Below are 18829 nucleotides of genomic sequence, written 5' to 3'. Positions count from 1 at the left end.
GAAAGATATGTAAGCCGCAGAGTTGCCGTTTTTCAAGAAGCAGCTCCACATTTTGTAGAAGGTTACCAACATGTGAAAAAAGATGGTTGTTTGTGTCCAGTTGATTTGCTTTTCTTTGCTAAGATTGCAGTATGAGAGTGAGAAGTCTTGCTGTTTGTTTCTGCTTGCACTCCACAGCAGAGGTACTGCCCTCCTGCTGGAGATTCTGGGCAGAGCCTGACTCTTGCTTGCCAGCTGGAGTGTTTTCATCATGAACAATCATTAAGAAACAAAACGCATGTGGTTTCAGGATCCACGGGCCGGGCAAAGCAATTTGCATAGGTGTGTGCCATGCTGCTATGATTTTCCCACCCAAGCCCGCACGCAGGCCTGCTTGTAGGCAAACATGTCATAGAAATGGAAGCAAGGTTAAATTAAGCCTACTGACTTTAAATTATATATGTGACTAAGATAACTGTACTTTAGGATCATAAGCAAGCCCAGTTTGGGTAAGGAAGACTTTAGGGAAAAGAAAGAATTCAGTAAGTATTGGAAAGATGGTAGGAAATTTCTCTAGAGGAAAGAGAGAGCGAAGATATTCCAGGAATGGGGACCCTTTTACAATGAAGTGGGAAGAGTGGTGACAACATAAAAGATGAAGTGAGCCAGGAGGAAGTTCAGGAGGGGTTAGGAGAGACTGAGGCCAGAATGGGAAACTCGGCGCTTGGGATTCCAGGCGGAGAGCCTTGAATGAGAGGTGGAGCGCGTGAATGCAGGATAGGGCTAACTTCCCTTTTCCCTCTCTTTCTTTTCTTATTTCTTTTTTTCTCCTGCTAAAACTTTTGGTTTTGTTTTGCTTTGTTTTGTTTTGTTTTTTTGTTTTTTGGTTTGTTTTGTTTTGTGGGGCACTAAGCCTTTTCTTTTTTATTAGAGCATTCTAATTATACATAGTAGTTAGATTTATTTTAACAAAATTATACATGCATGGAATTTTATTTTATTTCAATCCCTTTTTCCCCTCACTTCCCTTTGCTCTTCCCTCCTTCTATTCTCCTTCTATTCTTATTTTCCTTTTACTTATTAATTTATGTTTGATTTCTAAAAAAAAATAATAATTAGCCCTCTATGTGAATTCTGCATCTGTGGATCTAACCAATCTTTTTTTTTTAATATATTTTTTTTAGTTGTCCATAGGCCTTTATTTAATTTATTTATTTATATGTAGTGCTGAGAATCAAACCCAGGGCCTCACACATGCTAGGCAAATGCTCCAGCACTGAGCCAAAAACCCCAGCCCAAACTCAAAATATTTTTAAAAATTGCATCTGTACTTTACATGTACAACAGACTTTTTTCTCCTGTTATTATTCCCTAAGTGATGCAATTTTTATTGCATATTATTCCATTCTACAAATGTACCATAATTTTTCTAACTTTATGAATAAAACTGAAATAAAAATCTTTGTATAAAACTTTGCAGCCTCTCTATTTCCTTAGAGAATTTTCCTAGTTAAAAAAAAAAACTCATTTCAGAGCATATTAATGTTTTTAATTTTCCATGGTGCCACGGAAGTTGATTTCTCTGATGAATTGTTGGGTGTGTTGACGGAGGGGAGGATCAAGTTACTGTGCATCACAGTGGGAAATGGGAAAGTTGTTGAGGATATGACTAGTTTGGAGCTAAGGTGAGGAAATGGAAGGATGGATGGAAAGAAAGGAGTTTCTTGATCAAAGTTCTTTCCCCTGCTTGCTATGTATAAACAGCTTAACCCATCTTTGGAACACCACTGAGACTGACAAATGGTGAGCATCATGGCTGCGTACTGCGGGAGTATGGCCTTGGGGCTCAGTGCACACTCTGCCTCTTGTGCAGTAAATCTTCTTCCTCTCGATTCCCTCATCAATAAATGCTAATAATATTTGTTCCTTTTCATTGGATTGTTGGGAGAGTTATTAAATGGGATTATGTGACTAAGCCCTTAGTGTAACACCCACACACTGGAGGTTTTAATAAATGGCTCTACTATCACTACCTTCCCTTATACCAGGAATCCTTTGGTGGAAAGGGGCAGATTCTTGACCCAGAGGAAGAGGCCAATATGTGGCCAACACAAAGTGAATGTCCACTTGCTTTGAACTTTTTAATGAATTTGCTCCTCTTTACAAGCTCAGCCAACCTTTAAATGGTCTTACTGTTAATGCTTCTCAGGAATTTTACCTTTTGTTTGTTTGTTTTTAAAAGGTGAATTTATATTTGTCTCTATCTTGGACAGGAATGGTACCTGGTTTTCCTTTGTTCTGTACTCAGTGCTAAATTCAGTGTCTGGCACTTCATATGTGCTCAATATTTGTAGAAAAATAAATTCTAGAACAACTTCTGTTAGGGTTAATACAGATGTCATATCACCTTATCCCTCTCAAGTTAAAAAAATTAGTTTTTTTCTCCATGATTATATAGAATGTATATCTTATGATAAAAATATCAATATTGATAATACTAGAATGCAGGTGAAAATACCAACCCTTAACCCATCATTAGTTTTTTAAAATATGAACAGAAATTTATTTTTCCTTGCAAATTATCTTGTTGACCTGTAGTGTTTTACATTTTTAAGTATTGTAAGAATATCAGATGAAAAAAAAGTTAAATCCATTGTCCTTTCATGACAATATAATAATATTTTGGTATTTATTCAGCAGGATTTTTTGCAGCTACTTGAAAAATAGATATATCAAATAGTAGAGATTAAAATCTAGTATTAAAAATTCTTCAGATGATTGATAAGCATTCTTCTTGCAGTTGTCCTTTTATTACAAAACCAAATCAATTAGCATAGTGAGAACTGTAATGTGAACAGAACTTTCCAGACAGATCAACAGGTCTATTTGTTATAAAAAATATGTGAACTGTTGATGTAAGTTTCAGAAAGAAGTGGGAGAAAATGAGTTTTTACATAGTATTTTTGGGTCTATAAAGGTTAATTCACTTACTTTTTTGAGCTGAGCAGGAAAAGGAAATGCTGTGGTGGTTTTGTGAGAAGTCCAGTCTTAGTGGCTTTGAGAAAATATTTTCTTCAGATTATGCAAGTATACTCTAGAGTTATTATGTAAAGCTTATACATATATATTCTATTTTTATCAAAGAAATATATATATATATATATATATATATATATATATAATATAAAAGATTCCTATCTAGAAAAACCCACTGTCAACATTTAGCTAAGCTCCATCTGAGTAATACCCTAATGATTTCCATTGTTGTTATATCCTTTTGTACTCTTTGGATTTCTTTAAAGAATATTTCAGCATTTTGTAAGAAAATGTTAGATAATAAAAGTTTACTTCCTAAGCTACAATAGGAACCTAACCATATTATATTTTTAGGTTTCTCTTTACTAGATTGAATCACTTAAAATTGCCAATGTTCCAACTTACAAAAATGATGCTCAACTTAATAACTGCAATAGGTTGGCTGAGGAATCTTGAAAGCTTGCAGGAGAAAATGGATTTTAGGTTGTTCCCAGCTATATCCCTAAGGCCTAAAATAGTTCCTTGTAGGTGAATTAAATCTTTGTTTTGAAATATGAAACAAAAGTATTGACTCTAATAAAAATAATTTCATAAAAATAGAAATAAAATGGAAATATTTTAACTGCACTCTAGATAAAATTAAAGAACAATTAGTTCCAATTGGCTCAATGGAATCAAATTTTTAAAAGCTTAATCAATAAAGTTTATTAATGTTGGTACAAGCTGTTTACACCATCCATATACGTAAACATGAATGATAGCATCCTGAGAGTTGCAATGGCAGCAGGGGTGAAAACCCTTCTGTTCTCAAACTGGGAAAGGTCATGAGGACTGGGAATGGGACGGTTGAGGCTTGAACCCATCACAGCGAAAATTTTTCCACTCGTCCAAATATCCTATAACTTCTCTTAATGCCACACTGTCAAATATAACACACATTGGTTCACGAATTTTCCCTCTAAATAAGATGATTTACATTACCTGTTTGATGCCTGTCTCCATTTCTGACCTGGCAGATGTTTATAGTAGTGTGACATACACCATCATTGATAGAGCCCTCTGTTGGCATAAGCATGTGATGTAGCCTCGAGGACACAAGTTTGGTAAACGTAAGAGCTACATCTAGATCATGGCTTTGTCACTTACAGATATGTGACCTTGGGCAAGAAATCTAATTTCACTTAGTTTCAGTTTTGTTGACAGTTAAACCTTGTCTCAGTCTGTTTCTGTTTATACAACAGAATGCCTGAGACTAGGTAATTTATAAAGCAATAAGGTGTATTTCATCTCATGTCTCTGGTAGTGGGGAAGTCCATAAGGACAAGTGGGCACCTGCAGATGGAAGGGCATGAGGTTGAATTCACTTTATCACTACCTTCTCTTACAGTAGCTCACTCAGTCCCTAGAGAGCAGAACTCACTCCTGAAAGATGGCATTAATCCATACAGGAAGGCCCCATCCCCATGATCCACAACACACCTCACCAGGTCCCATCTCCCAATACCACTGCTTTGGAGACCAAACCTCAACATGAGTTTTGGTGAGAACAAAAAATGTTCAAACCACAGCAAATCTCTACCTTTAAAAGTCATAATCAGATAAAATGATAACTACAAATGTGTGTGACTGGGTACATTTTACGTATAAGCCACTGATGTCAACCAGAACCATAGTTATGCATTAACATCAGACAGTGATTAATAAATGACTTAGCTCATAGAATCCTAGAATTATAGAGTGTAAGCAGCCCTTGCAAACGTGTGGTACCTTCCAGCTCCTTCCTACCCAATGCATCAAAAAAGAATCAAACATTCAGAAATATCTTTGGTTTTACTTGCAGTTTTTGTTTGTGCTCATATGAATAGGTAATCACTGGTAAATCCTAATTCTTCCCCTGTTCTCCTATTTTAATTTTCCTTTGTCCTTTGCTATTTTCCAATCAAATAAAGATGGTCTGTGAACCGTGACAGTGAAGCTAAGCAAACAGGTTCAGTCTCCTTGACACGATGAGACACAGTGTCACAGGATAATGTCTTTCTCGTGAATATGCAGCCTGCTAATTATTCTTCTTTAAGAGATAAAGGCATGTCAGAACACGAAACCCAGGGCCACTGCCTTTATTTAATTAGGCAAGAGTGAATTTGCACATGCCTCTGCATAAAAAAATCACTAGATGTAATTGACTGTTGGTTTTCCGTGTGCCCTTTTCCCAATGAGGGAGCATCCAGAAAGATCAAAAGATGATTTATTCCTATAGAGTATGTGCAAAGGGGGACTGGGGGCCTTGTTGCATCTTTATTATAAATCCCATCCTGAGACCCAATTAACAGGCCTGTTATTCTCCTTCATTAAAATCATTTTTAAGAAGTGAAGGCAGGAGGGTTTTTATGATATCACAGGGCGGATGAGGAGATCAGTTACGCCCTCATGAGTTTTATTTACTTCTACCTGTGTTACTTCCCAGTTGAAGTCCATGTCTGAGGCTGATGACCCGACTTTGGGGCATGGGGAGGGATGAGAGGCCTTGGCTACTGAGGAGAGTCAGTCATTTCCCCTCCCCTCTGTGCACTCACAACAGGAGTGCAGGAAGCTACCTTTCTGCCCAGGGCCCAATATAAAACCACTTCAAAGACCATCTTAGCAGAGCCCAGACAGGCCAAGGAACACAGCCCTCCACTCGCTACAGACCCTGCACTTTCCACCTTGTTGGGCAAGGTCCTTTCCCCTAAGGATGGGGTGACTCTTAACTTGGGATCCATGTGGAATTGGTGTTTGGAGACCCCTGAGTCCCCTGGAAATGGTATATGCCCTCCTCTAGAAAGAAGGTCTTTTGCCAGGTATTTTGGTGTCCATGAGCTAAAGAAAGGTCAGATAAATTTATTTTAGATGGGCTCTGAAATTTTGAGGTTCAGAGGAACTTGGTTTGGGATGTCAGATAGATTTAGATCTGAATTGCCTCTAATGCATGTAATCTGTGTGACCTTGGGCAGCCTCCAAAACTTCTCTGAACTCGCACTTTTCTCAAATGTGAAACAAGGGTAAGAATGAATGCTTTGGGGTTGTAGTGACAGATAATACTAAACACAAAAAGTAATACATGCTAGTTTTCTCTTTCATTCCATGAATACAAATGAAAGCAGGTCCCTGTTCTATCTTAGTCTTTTCTAGATCTTCCTCAGTACCCAGTGTGATGCCTGGAACTCAGAAAGCACTCAAAAAGTTAGTTGAGTGGATGGCCAATGGATGCAGTGCCTTTGTTTCATACCCGAACAAAACCTGTTTATAGTGATATTTCTTCAAATCACTTGTTTTCTAAGAGAAATCTTGGCGCTCTAATCGGCTTTGCTAAACCCTCTCAAGACAGCTAACCCCATGTCCTGTGCAGAAGCTTTCTGCATACATGAAATGATTCGATCTGCTCATCCTATGCTGAAAATCATGATCTGTGTTGGGCATGTTGCCTTTGTGGGGGCTGGACAGCCTGTAGGCCGAGTCTGGCCTTTGCCCATTTTCTAGTTCTTTTGGAACATAGCCATGCTGTTGCTTTATTTACTGTCCATGACTGCTTCTGTGCCTCAGCAGAGCTGAGTAGTTGGGTCAAAGACCATATGAATTACCCAGTCTAAACATATAGTCTAGAGCTATGACAGTCATTACCTGGCTTTTTACAGAAAAAAAATTTGCCATCCCTGGGATGTGCTCTATGCACTCCTCACTCTAAGGAATGAGGGTTGATCTTAAGATTCCTTTTCTCGGGTTAAGAAGGACTAAGACACACCAGCATTTTAAGTGTCTTGATGAGATTACACACCCTCTAAATGGTTCGGGTTTGACCCCAGGTCTGGATGATTCCACAGCCCATTGTCTTTCCACTGAACACAGATACCTTTCAACCTATCCAAAATCTAGTTGAACAAACTCCACCTGGCCTTCGTGATGACCATTCCTGGAATGGGGAGCAGCTCGGTGGCATCCCCTGAAGGCATGGTGCAAGTTGGCCGTCCTGGCATTTGTCAGCCACCTGGCCTCAGGTCAGCAACATCAATCACCTGATGACAAAGTGGAATGAGGGTCTCCAGGGCTACTAGTAACGATGGCAGGATAATATGGATGTTCAGTTGTTCACGTACAAACCCCGGGCTGCTTTCCAAGGGTCAAGAGGTTGCATATTTCCAACTGGATCCTGTTGCTGCCAAATGTGGCATCCACTCTTGCTGAGGACCCTTGGTGATTAATATGTAAAACTTTTATATTTTTAGCCTATAGCTACCTAATGGATTTCTCCTGCTCCAGGCTATTAAACTGTGAGAATTTAGGGCCTCCAGGCCTCCTCTTTGTTACTCTTCTGTCATTGGCAGATCTGACTCCAAATTAAGGGTGAAAGTTCTTTCACAGTGGATTAATCCTGTTATAAATATGATTTTTTCCAAGGGTTTTCAGGTGAACCTCTATGCTGTTTCTGCTATGCCTATTATTCCTACTTCTCACTGAGCATTCACCCTCCCAGTTAACTTCTCCAGGCTAATACATTGGTTACGATAGAACAAGAGACCAATTTGGAAAAAATCAGCTTTTCCTTCTCTAACTGGACAGCAGCATTTGCCTTGTAACTGTGACAAGTTGACAGTACTAGCAGTGACAAAGTCATGGCCACCCAACTTGGAAGTAACAGAGTTGGGTGGCTTATCCATCTGGCAGAGGACGTGTCCAATGAAAAGTAGCTGTGGTGTTGACCAGTTTCATATAAAAATGGACATTGTGACATGGGGCTGGGGAGGGGAGGGGGAGAGGACTCGGAAGGGGAGTGTTCTTCTATGTGCTGTCAGGTCAGTCTTTGTGGCTGGCATCAGGGAGTGTCTGTCTCTCACTTCATCTGTTGGGAGCTACTGATGGAAGATTCCACAGAAAAGCAGCTGAGCAGCAGGGTGGACAGGGAGGAATCAGAGCTATAATTAACTTTCTGTCTCATTGTGTTCTGCAGCAGTGACCCTTATTTCTCCAAAGATGAAATCCCACAGTCTAACTCTGTGGCTCTCACACTCCCGAAAGTCAATGAATCTTTTAAGTTTCTGCTGAAAATATAAACAGGAAAAAAAATGGGTCTTTAATAGTTTATTGTGGGTGGAAGGACTTGATAAACAGAAGTAACATTTCATTTGTTATGCCAGTGTAACTCCATGGGGAAATAAAGAGTTGATTAAAATTCTTAGTCTATTGTTTAATTATTTAGAGTGACTGCTTCTAAGAGATATTTTTGTATTTGCAGCACTTTTGGTTTATTCCTAACATTTTAATCCCTTTCTTATTTTTTTAAGCTTTAATGTAGCCAAGTAGCTCTCCATGTTTTGGTGTTTATTCGGTTTTTTGCTTATCAAATGCTATTGATAGCTGAATGTATTTCTGTCATGGAAATGTGTTTATTATGAACCTGTCACAAAATTTATATCTACCTCTTGGTGGAGACTGCAGATAATATTTTTAAATGATTATACTGTTGAATACTTTGAGTTAGGGAGGAAGTGACAAATTATCGTTGATGAGGCAGAGGGTTGGTGATGACGCAGATAGGAAAGGGTTATGAGCAAGTCACAGATATCTATATATGGGATGCTCCTAGGGCTGTTCACCTTGGGTGTAGCAGGTGAGCAATTCAATTGTCTGGGGAAGACAGAGAAAAGCATGTTCATGGATGGTGTATTGATTAATGTTCCATATGCTAACTAGTGGAAGTAATTCTATTCACTCTTCCTGTAGCCCTACTAAGAAGGCCAGCTGTAGATATGCTGTCCTTTCTACATAGCTTTTTTTTTTTCCTCCCCGGTATTTTAAAGTGCATGTGCATTTTCATTATTGGTTATACTTTTTGTGCATGTGTGTGGCAGTGTTTGGGGGCGGGGGTACATAAGGCTTATATCACTTGACTGCCAGCTTTACTGAGCTCACATGTTGTCCTTATCTGTGTGTTTGCCAGGGAGAAGTGCCTGCTGCCTCTCCAGCTGGCTTTGGAATCCAAGAATGTGAAACTGGCCCAACATGCTTTGGCAGGGATGCAGGTATGGCTTTGACAGAATGCAGTGGAGCAACAGAAAATGACAGGCCACTTTGGCAAAGAAAGAGCAAATAGTTAACATTTTAAATACAGGTTGCTTAAAAATTTCTGTAAAAATTTGAAATAGCCCTGGAAAATAATTGGATTTTCTTCACCAGAATTTCTTAGTGCACAAAATTATTCGATTGAGTCTTTGTAGTCAAACATTGATTCATGGAAACCCAGCTAACCTACAAAGTCCTGAAATAGTTTTTGTGTGGTCCAGCTTTTAGGAGACTAAGTAAGAGATCCCAAGAAAGAGGGACCCCAATTCATACCAATTCAAATCTCACATACATTCAACATGTGGTTCTGTGTAATGAGAATTGATGGTAAACTGGAAAGATTTTGTTTTGTTCTTTATTCTACTGTTAGATTGGTGAATGAATTAATTCATTTGTTTCTAGACTAAGACTAGGAAGAAAAAAGAAATTTGGTTTAATAAGAAAAGTCCGATGACTTGAACACATTTCTCCCTCTGAACATTTGTGTTTTACACCAAACATGATGTGAGAAGGTGATGACTGTATAAACACACTATCTATTTAAAGTAGTTTGGTTTCTAGAGACAAAGACAGTGACATCCAGGCCAGCAAGGATTCATGGCTGTGTATTGGTGGCACTTGTCAATGTCTTTTCGTGCTGGTAAGGACAATTTTGTAGTTAGCTTTCCAAGTTCACAGAGCCCCTTAATACCTCATAAGAGTTAATACATATGAAAGAGAGGACAGCTCTTTACTCCCAGTGGTTTGGAATTAGATGATGTATACTTTAACATGCAGCAGCAGTTGAGATTTTTGAATTGTCAATAAGTTATTAAAACCTTTTTGCTTTCCAGCAATGACTGGGCCATCTGTAAAAAATAATGAGTTTGTTTTACCTGCTGATTTTGTTCCCTTTTCTCTTGTTTTTTTATCAATTTAGGATTTTCCATTTTTTAATTTTTTTTAACCCTGGAACATTGTTAGCTGCAGTACCATGCTTTCTCAGGCTTACTTGTGTTAACTTGGATGACTTGATGACTTAGTAGGTTGAGAATCTTCCTGTTACTATCTGTGCCCTGCTCCCCACCACCTGGTAACTTTAGGCACATTTCAGAGCTCCCTAGTCTTTATCATTTTATATAAAAACAACGTTGTATGTAAAATTTAACTCTGAGCTGCCCTAGGTATATGACATCATCCTTTTGAAAGAATTGGGCACAACATCAGGGAGTCTTGAGTAGGAAGCCAGGGTGCTTGCTGTCCCCCTCTGCAGTGGCATGAAGGTGAAAGGGAGAGTCTTCACGCTGGAGGGATCTGAACTCTGAAAGTTCCTTACAAGCAGTGACTCTAAGCTGCATCAGGAAAGAATAAATTAGACAGGGATAAATATAAAGTTCTATATTGGGGTTTCAAGAAATCCACCATGCCAGTTCAGAATCGGGGAGAACAGCTTAATTGCAACCTTGTGAGAATTAGGGGTTTCAGGGTGAGTCAGTGTGGAATATGCCGTGACTACCCGCTAAACCCTTTTGACCTGAGAATGTGACTCAAGTTATGAGTCACATTTAATATCAGGTCACCTAGAAGTACTGCAGGCACTCCTGGGGCCACATTTTGAGCAGGAGAGCACAGCGAGACCTTCTCATGTGGAGAACCCTTGAAGGAAGTTGAGGAGACAGCCTGGAGAAGAAAAGGCCTTGGGAAACTTGATGGCTGACTTCACATGTCCTAGACACTTAATTCACATGCCTCTGGGGAAAGATAAGGGAATAGGGTAGTAGGTTGGTGGGCTATACACAGCCAAAGGAAGCATTTGATGAAACATGTAATTTGTCCCAAAGTAGCAGAGGGCTGTCCTAGGAGCAGGACTCCTGGGAGTCCTCATTGCAAAACTCCCTTCTCATTTAGGTCTTATGAGATCATTTTCTAACGGGATATATACTAAGATTTGTGCATCCTAGAGTAACTCCTGGACAAATGACAGCTTGCATTAGGGAATAAAAATTTAAATATCAGACAGATGAACTTGTGGTATATGAAACCTTTTCCTTTAATGACAGAGCTACATTGAGAAAGGGTATATGTGTGAAAGACTACTGTGTGGCCCTAGGTTGCCATGGCCAGGTTCATCCTTTATTCCCACCCCCGGATAACCTAGATGCCCGGCACATTAGCATTTCACTTGCTGACATTTACAGTGAATTATCTAGTGTCAGGAAAAAGTCTTTGCCAAAAACCATTTATCCCAGGTTGGATGCATTTCTCTTTTTAATGGCATGTAGCATTTCTTTCCTTCCTAATGGCCTTCAGCTTCTCACCTCCTGAGTAAGAAAATCGATCATCGATACATAATAAGATACAACAGAATAGGCTGTCCCCTGCTGCCTTATCTGTGATCACTACCTTGTGCCTCTTTACAGAAGCTGCTGTCAGAAGAGAGGTTTGTATCCATGGAAACAGACTCTGATGAGAAGCAGCTGCTCAATCAGATCCTGAATGCCGTGAAAGTGACGCCTTCGCTTAATGAAGACCTGCAGGTGGAAGTGATGAAGGTTGGTTTGACGTGGCCACCAGTGTGCGTCACTGGGACAGGAACACATTCTGACCCAGCACTTGTTGCTACCTTGGAACTGCCTCCGCTTTGTGGTCATTTTTCATTTGGAATAGATGCTTATTATCCCTGCGTGTGGTCCTCCCAAATTACCTTGACTGTTGAATGGCAAAAAGGTGCAATTTCAACAAATCTGTAAGATATTTGACCTGATCCTGCATATCAAATGCGGTTTGGAGGTGTATCACTTTTTAAGAGAATATATGTGAGCAGTTAATTTCAGCTTGAGGTCAGTCTAATTCTGGGTATTCTGCCTGCCTGTGTATGTCACAACAAAGCAAAGACTTAATCCAAGATGTGACATGTGCTGAGATTGTAGCAATGGCTGGTTAGGGGGCCAAAGACCATCCTTCTGTGGAATATCAGAATCACATCATTTTTTTTTCCCTCAACAATGTCAATCTTATCTCCTTCATTTCAATTACCAGTTCCATTTTAGGAATGGCAAGAGTTCCTCTCCTCTCCCCTAACTTTCCCTTGAAAATCACCAAGACTGGGACTCCCTCGCTGCTGATGGAAGTGGGTCATGTTCTGTGCGTAAATGCTGAGTTTGGCAGAAAAAGATGGAATGTGCCCCAGTACAGCACCTTGGTCACAGTAACACAGCAGGAAGAAGGTTTTTCAAACTGTCATCTGTCCTCTTCCTCCCTAGAGAAACAGTACAGAGGAATATTCGAGAATAGTTGATATCATATAGTGGTCTATTTATTCCTGGAAATATACTGATGGATTTTGTCTGAGATAAAAGCCTTTGCTTCTTTGGATTTCAGTTTCCATTGAGAAGTGAAAAAGTTGAATTCTGTCACTTTTTTTTTCCTGAAGGCCTATGCTTACCCCTAATGCAGTTGGAAGGTAGTTTGGGGTGGTGATGGAGGGCTCAGACTCTGAAGGTGGCCTGTCTGGTTTGAACCCTCTTTCCTCCATTCTTAGCAGGTCATCCTTGGCAAATTTCTTAACATTGTGTCTTGATTTCTTCACCCATAAAATGGGGGGAAATAGGAGCACCTACACAATAGGGCTGTTTTGAGGATGAAGTGAGATGACATTCATAAAGACCTCAGCACAGTGTCTGGCACAAAGCAAGTGCTTTGGAAGTGTTTCAGCTGATACCAACGTGGCCTGATGCTTCTGAGTCAGAGTCTTCCGTGAGTTGGACTAGGAATATGCAGTTGTATATCTGGAGTCCTGAGTGAGTCTTAGATACATTGATTCCCTGAGCAAGCTGGTTTTTAAGATCTCACCTACCTTTCACTCTCCTTTGATGCTGCAATGTACAGTTCCGCCTTGTGCTTTGCTGTAGGCCTCTGTGCCATGCACTCACAGAAAACCTCGAATAACCACCTCCAACTGTGGTTTCCTCATCTGCTTGCTTCCTGCCACTTGAGGAAAAGCAGGACCAGCTGCCTCACCAGTCTGTCTTCCTCTGTGAGGTCCCCACATACTGGAGGGTGAGCTTTGACGTCATATAGAGCATACCTCACAGATTCTATATTATTCTGGAAATTCTCTTAGGAATGATTTTTTGTTTGTTTGTGTGTAGAATACAGAAATTTATATTGAAAATGACAAAGTGTGGGTTGTTTTAGGAGCTACAAAGAGTTAGGATGTTTGATGACTCTGTCAACAGAAACACCTATGCTGAGACTTGAGCTTTGTCTGTAACTCCTCCCCCGAAGTGCCTTCTGTTCACCTTGCTGAGGGCAGGAGGTGACACATGTTAACTCCACTGGAAATTGTGGGAAGCCCATTTTAATGGTCTTCCTAATGACCCCCTAATAGACCCTGGTGCTTACAGTTGATGCGTGGAAGGAAAATCAGACATTGTCAGAAAAAAAAAAAAAAGAAAAACAATAATGTGGACCATCATTCTTTACAATTAGATTTGCCAAGCCCAGTTCAAAGGCCCTTAAAATGATAAGGGTCTTTACTATGTGCTATTAGTTTAACTATTTAAATATTGGAACTGGGAAAAAAATAATTTACAACAAACCTAGACTTAAGCTATTTTTGGTAGTGTATTTTTAAATTTTGAACAAAAATTTAGTTAATGGTGAAGTAAGTATATTTTGGGTAATATTAGCATGAAATAAAATTTTGGAGAAAGTCATTTATCTGTGATAGGTTACAGGGGAAGGCTTCCTCATCATTTCTTATATCTCAGACTTAAAATACTCATTTATGTGTAAATATTGACCTAAATTATAGACTCTCTGGCTTAGAATAAAAAATTTTATCTCCTTACTCTCTGCACAAGGAATTCTATATTTATAGTGATCTCCAGAGACTCACACCCCTTTATCTTGTAGTTCTGCGATCCTGGTAATGATCCGAGTAAAAACTCTTAAGTAAGTTCTTGTTTTATTAATACCATGTCTACATCAAAAATGTTCTTACTACCTATTCTATTATATTAAAAAGAGGAGAGGGAATTAGAAAAAAGTGGATTCCCATCACATAGGAAGTGTATGTTCCTTTAGTCTTGGTATTCTCATAACTTATTCTGGTGATAAATTATTTAAAATTTCCTGTATAAATCCTCTAGTCATTTTATATGACTATTTTTTAGGCACAGAAAATCTTTTAAAATAAGATATGGTTGACATTTTCAAATATTAGTCTGGGAAAACAGTTCAGGAGGAATAAAGTCACATTATGCATTTTCTATTTATGTATGTCTGACCACAGCTATGGTACATTTTTATAACAGATCCTAAGTGTTATTTTTAAAAACCTATATTGCGTATCTTATTTATATATTGCTATCTTCTAGTGTTTGTAAACATGAGAAATCCAAACAGGTCACATTCTTGTGAGTATATTGTAATTGTATCAATTCCTACAGAGAAATGGTTTCCTCTTTTAGAGATCTTTCCAAGATGAAATAGAAACTAGCTAACAGTGAATCCCAAGATTCTAGCAGCAGTGCTCTCATTTAGAAAGAATGTCCCGGACTTTTAATCAGAGGGTTAAAAAACAAATCAGTGACACTTGCTGCTAACAAATTTAGCAGGAATGAGGTTTGAGCGCATAGTCTGGAAACTATTTGACATGTTTTACCAATAAACAGGAGGTGGGGAGAAAGACAATTTTTGGTTTATCCAAATGGCTATGGAATCCAGATAAAAATTTTATAGCTTGAGCAAATAATGTGTCAGAACTGTAGAGAAATAGAAGATTTGTCTGAAGATAGATTACCTATGAAATGGATTCATAGATGGCATGAAATATTTAATATTTAGGTCAAGTACTTGTCTGATTTGGTGACATTTCCCCTCCTATGTGCCATTTCCTTAAGGCCATGGAGACTTTATGGGAGCCATGGACATAATGGCATCTCTGACTGGAGTAATTAGGACTTGCTTTCCTTCTTTCTAGTGGGTAACCTTTTGTGAGGTTATTAACTGATACAGCCGGCTGAGTCTTCAAAACTGAGAGGAATTATAGCTGACCTTCTTCCTCTGTCAGCATGTGAGAGGGCTAAGCATCCTATCTCGGGAAGGCAGGCTTGCTTTGGTGATAAGGAAGGATATGATACTGGAGCCTGGGGTAGCATTTGGTGAGCATTCTATTATGGGATATCTTATTTTATGTACATCTTTAGATAATAGAAGTGGATGTTGGTGGAGTGTGTTATAATTTTCAAAGGAGAAATGACAGGGGCTGATTATTTAACATTTATATGCGTCAGACACTCTAGCAAGTACTTTATATTCACACCAAGATCCCATAGCTAGTGAAATGACAAGGCCAGTATTTGAACCATGATGCAGCCCAAGAGAAAACCTGTGCTCTTAAACAGTGGGTTCCCTTGCCTGTTAAGACTGTCTTGAAAGACCTGTTAGGAGGTAGACATTACTATTCCTGTTGTATATAGATGGTCAATCGGAAAATGTAAGTGGTAGGCTAATGAGGGGCAAAGCTAGGTGGCTCAGAGTGCTGTGTTTTTTCTATGTCCTTCCAGGATAAAAATATCCCCTAATTCTATGAGCAAGATTAAACATGAAGTAAGAAGCAAATAGTCTCTGTCCCACAAAATCAGCTAATGGCTCTGGGTATGTGCCATAGAATTGGGAAAAGGGAAAGACGATGTCATCTTCTATTGAGGGCTTTTGTTGTTGTTGTTCTTTTTAGATATACATGACAGCAAAGTGCAATTTGACATACTATACATACATGGGGTATAACTTCCCATCCTTGTGGTGTCCATGATGTGGAGTTAACACTGATTGTGTACTCATCTATGAATACAGGAAAGTGAGGTCTGATTCATTCTACTGCCCTTCCTATTCCCTGTTGAGGTTTGGTTTGGTTTTGTTTTTAATATGACAAGACTCTAGCAAACATCTCCAGAAATACAAAGGAGAAAGAATTATGGATAAGGAATTTACTATCCAGGTGTGACTGGCAGTCCTTAACCTCAGGGTGTCCACTTGGAACTCTGGTGTTGCAAATTATAGAGCAGAGTGCTTCCAAACTGTGCACCAGCACTGCCAGTCTTTGGTCTTGGAGTAAGGAGGAGGCCACATGGAAGGATCATTTATTTTCTATTTTATTTTGTTCTTTGTAGCAGTGGGTATTGAACCCAGGGACTTGTGCGTGCTGGGCAGGCACTCTATAGCTGAACTCTAACCCCCTAGCCCAGAAGGACCATTTTAAGTCTCTTTTCAGTAATGTTCTAATGGAAGTCTTACACTGGGAAATTTATCCAAATGGTTAGCTTTAGTGTTCTTAACTCTGGCCTTAAGGAAAGAATGATCATTAGTGAAGTTTGAGGGTGAAATGGCTAATTTGTCTTGCCTTCTCCTATAAGAGAAATGAAATCCCTCTTAGCCTAAAGCTGCTGAGACACTTTAGAAGATTTGCAGCAGTCTCTACCATTAAGGAAAAATCCATTGTTTGGTGAAAAACGTATAACTCCTTAATGCACCATTGTTGGAACAATGTACAAACCTATTATTTGTGCAGTAAATGCAGTGATGTATCCAAATATGTGGCTTCCCTAAGTCATTTGTTCTTAGCTCTCCTCCTTCCTGCTGCTGAGGCTGAATGAGATAATCATTTTCTGCTTTGCACACATATTGAAATAGTTCTTACTAAGTTGTTCTCCCTTTGAATGACTGCCTAAAGTAGGTGAAAAGATGTACAAAAAAACGAGAAACAAACATTAAAAACTATTTTCTTTAAATGGTCTATACATTATTTTCTAGGTAAGATTTTCATGTTATTTACTTTTTTTTTTAAGCACCACTGTTGCTAGGTTTTTACCATTTGAACACATTTAGGAGTCACTCTATTAACTGTTTTAAAACTCTCCTGCAGGGTGTGGTGAGATCCCAGCAGCTTAGGAGGCTGAGGCAGGAAGATGGCAAGTTCAAAGTTAGCCTCAGCAATTTAGCAAGACCCTAAGCAACATAGTAAGACCCTGTCTCGAAATTTTTTAAAAAGTGGGTTGGGGATGTAGTTCAGTGGTTAGGGACTGCTGGGTTCAATCCCTGGTACCAGAAAACAAAACAAAACAAAACAAAAACCAAAAAATTTCTCCCCACGATCATGAGTTAATGAAGCATGAATGCAGAGGTATTTCCTGTGGATGTTCTAGAGTTCCTAGAGTGGAAAGATCCTTTCTTCAATCATTTATGCAGCAAATATTTGATGGCTTCATGTGTGCCAGGCACTGTGCTGGACATAGATGATCCTGTAGTGAGGAAAATGAGAACCAAAACCAAACAATAATGAAAGCTTTTCTTTGGAGACTAGTGATGAAGACAGAAATCGGTGAAATATGTGAATATACCTTAACTACAATAAATGCAATGTCAAAATAATCTAGAGACTAGAAGAGTATTTTCGATAGGGTCTGTTGGAGAGTAGTTTTAAGAGTAGGACAGAGGAAGCTATTCTGAAGAAGTGATTCTTAAAGTGAAAAAGATCTAAAGCACAAGTCAGAAGCAAAGAGGCAAGGAGGGCGATGGTTAGAGAGAGGGAGAGAGGATTGCAGTATTAGGATTCATCTTAGCAGAAACAAAGCAGAGTTTTATCTTTCTTTCATATCAATCTAGGTCAGTACTAGCTAAACCACATTATTAGACCTTCATTTCTTGGCTAGTTTTCTTCCACCTGATAGTCCACAGTGGCTTCACATACTCAGCCAACACATCTGCCTTCTAGGCAACCAATAGAAGGAAGGGGAAAGGGGAGGACATTTTTACTTATCTTCTATTGGCAGAACTTGGTCACATGGCAAACTCAGTTGCAGGGAAGTCTGGGAAATGTAGTCTTTACTTTGGGCAGCCATGTGCCCAGATTTCTCTTCCTGAAACAGGAGGCAACAGTGTTGAAAGACAACTGGCTATCTGCCATGGCACTTATCACATGAGAATCATAGTCTGACTTATTTCCCCCCAGCCAGAGGCAGTTGGCACATTATCCCTTCTGCCTCCTCCTGCTCTGTTCTCATTGTACTTTTCTCAGAGGGAAGCAATGAAGTTGTGTTCAGGTGGTTATGAGGTTAGCCCAGGCCTAATAGACTCCCTTGCAGTGGCCCATTCAAGGAAACCACACATGGTTATTCCTAAACCACAAGTAGGTATTCCTAAACTTTTAACTTGGGCATGACTGGAAAATGTCAGTAGTTAGTAAGTAAAAACTAATGATATACTATTACTGCTGGTTTTCTCCCTTTGGTGCCTAGCAGAGTAGTTGGCACATGGTGTACTAATTACTTGCTAATTTAGTTATTGACTAATGGAGAGGAGAAGGGAACACATGGTAGTTTTTAGTGGCCCACCAGGGAAAACAACAAACAAAAGAAAATAAATCATGATTACAGATAATAACCTATGTGAGTTCAGAAATGAGAAAGATCAATACAGATTTTATTTTAGAATTGAAATAACCTCCTATATCCTTTTTGTAAGAAAATTGAAGTTGAGGTGGTTTAATTTGAGAACAGGCTTAAAATCTCTGGAGCAAAATTGCTTTTACAGCCACTTAGATTTTTCTGGAAAGGCTTTGTAGAGGGTTGGGAATTGATCTGGCCTTCAAAGATGCAGTTTGGGATGAGAAGATAACTTTCCAGGCTTAAGGGTCTGAACTAGTGACAAGGCCAGGGCAAGCTTTACAGCTTCTGAA

The 18829-nt window shown here is 39.2% G+C and overlaps 1 protein-coding gene across 2 annotated transcripts in view; it reads left to right on the top strand.

Annotated features, from left to right (window-relative positions):
* The window catches only part of Arfgef3 (ARFGEF family member 3), a 157914-nt gene that overhangs the window by 30144 nt on the left and 108941 nt on the right, over positions 1-18829 (top strand). For both annotated transcript variants that reach the window (XM_078019053.1, XM_005329807.5), the window contains exons 3-4: positions 8987-9068; positions 11508-11639. In XM_078019053.1, the coding sequence (XP_077875179.1) occupies positions 8987-9068; positions 11508-11639 (214 nt within the window). The remainder of the gene's footprint in view (positions 1-8986; positions 9069-11507; positions 11640-18829) is intronic.

Source organism: Ictidomys tridecemlineatus, chromosome 8, assembly GCF_052094955.1.
Source record: "Ictidomys tridecemlineatus isolate mIctTri1 chromosome 8, mIctTri1.hap1, whole genome shotgun sequence".
Lineage (NCBI taxonomy): Eukaryota > Metazoa > Chordata > Mammalia > Rodentia > Sciuridae > Ictidomys > Ictidomys tridecemlineatus.
Note: the sequence above shows the minus strand (reverse complement) of the source record. Positions and strands in the feature narration are given on the sequence as shown.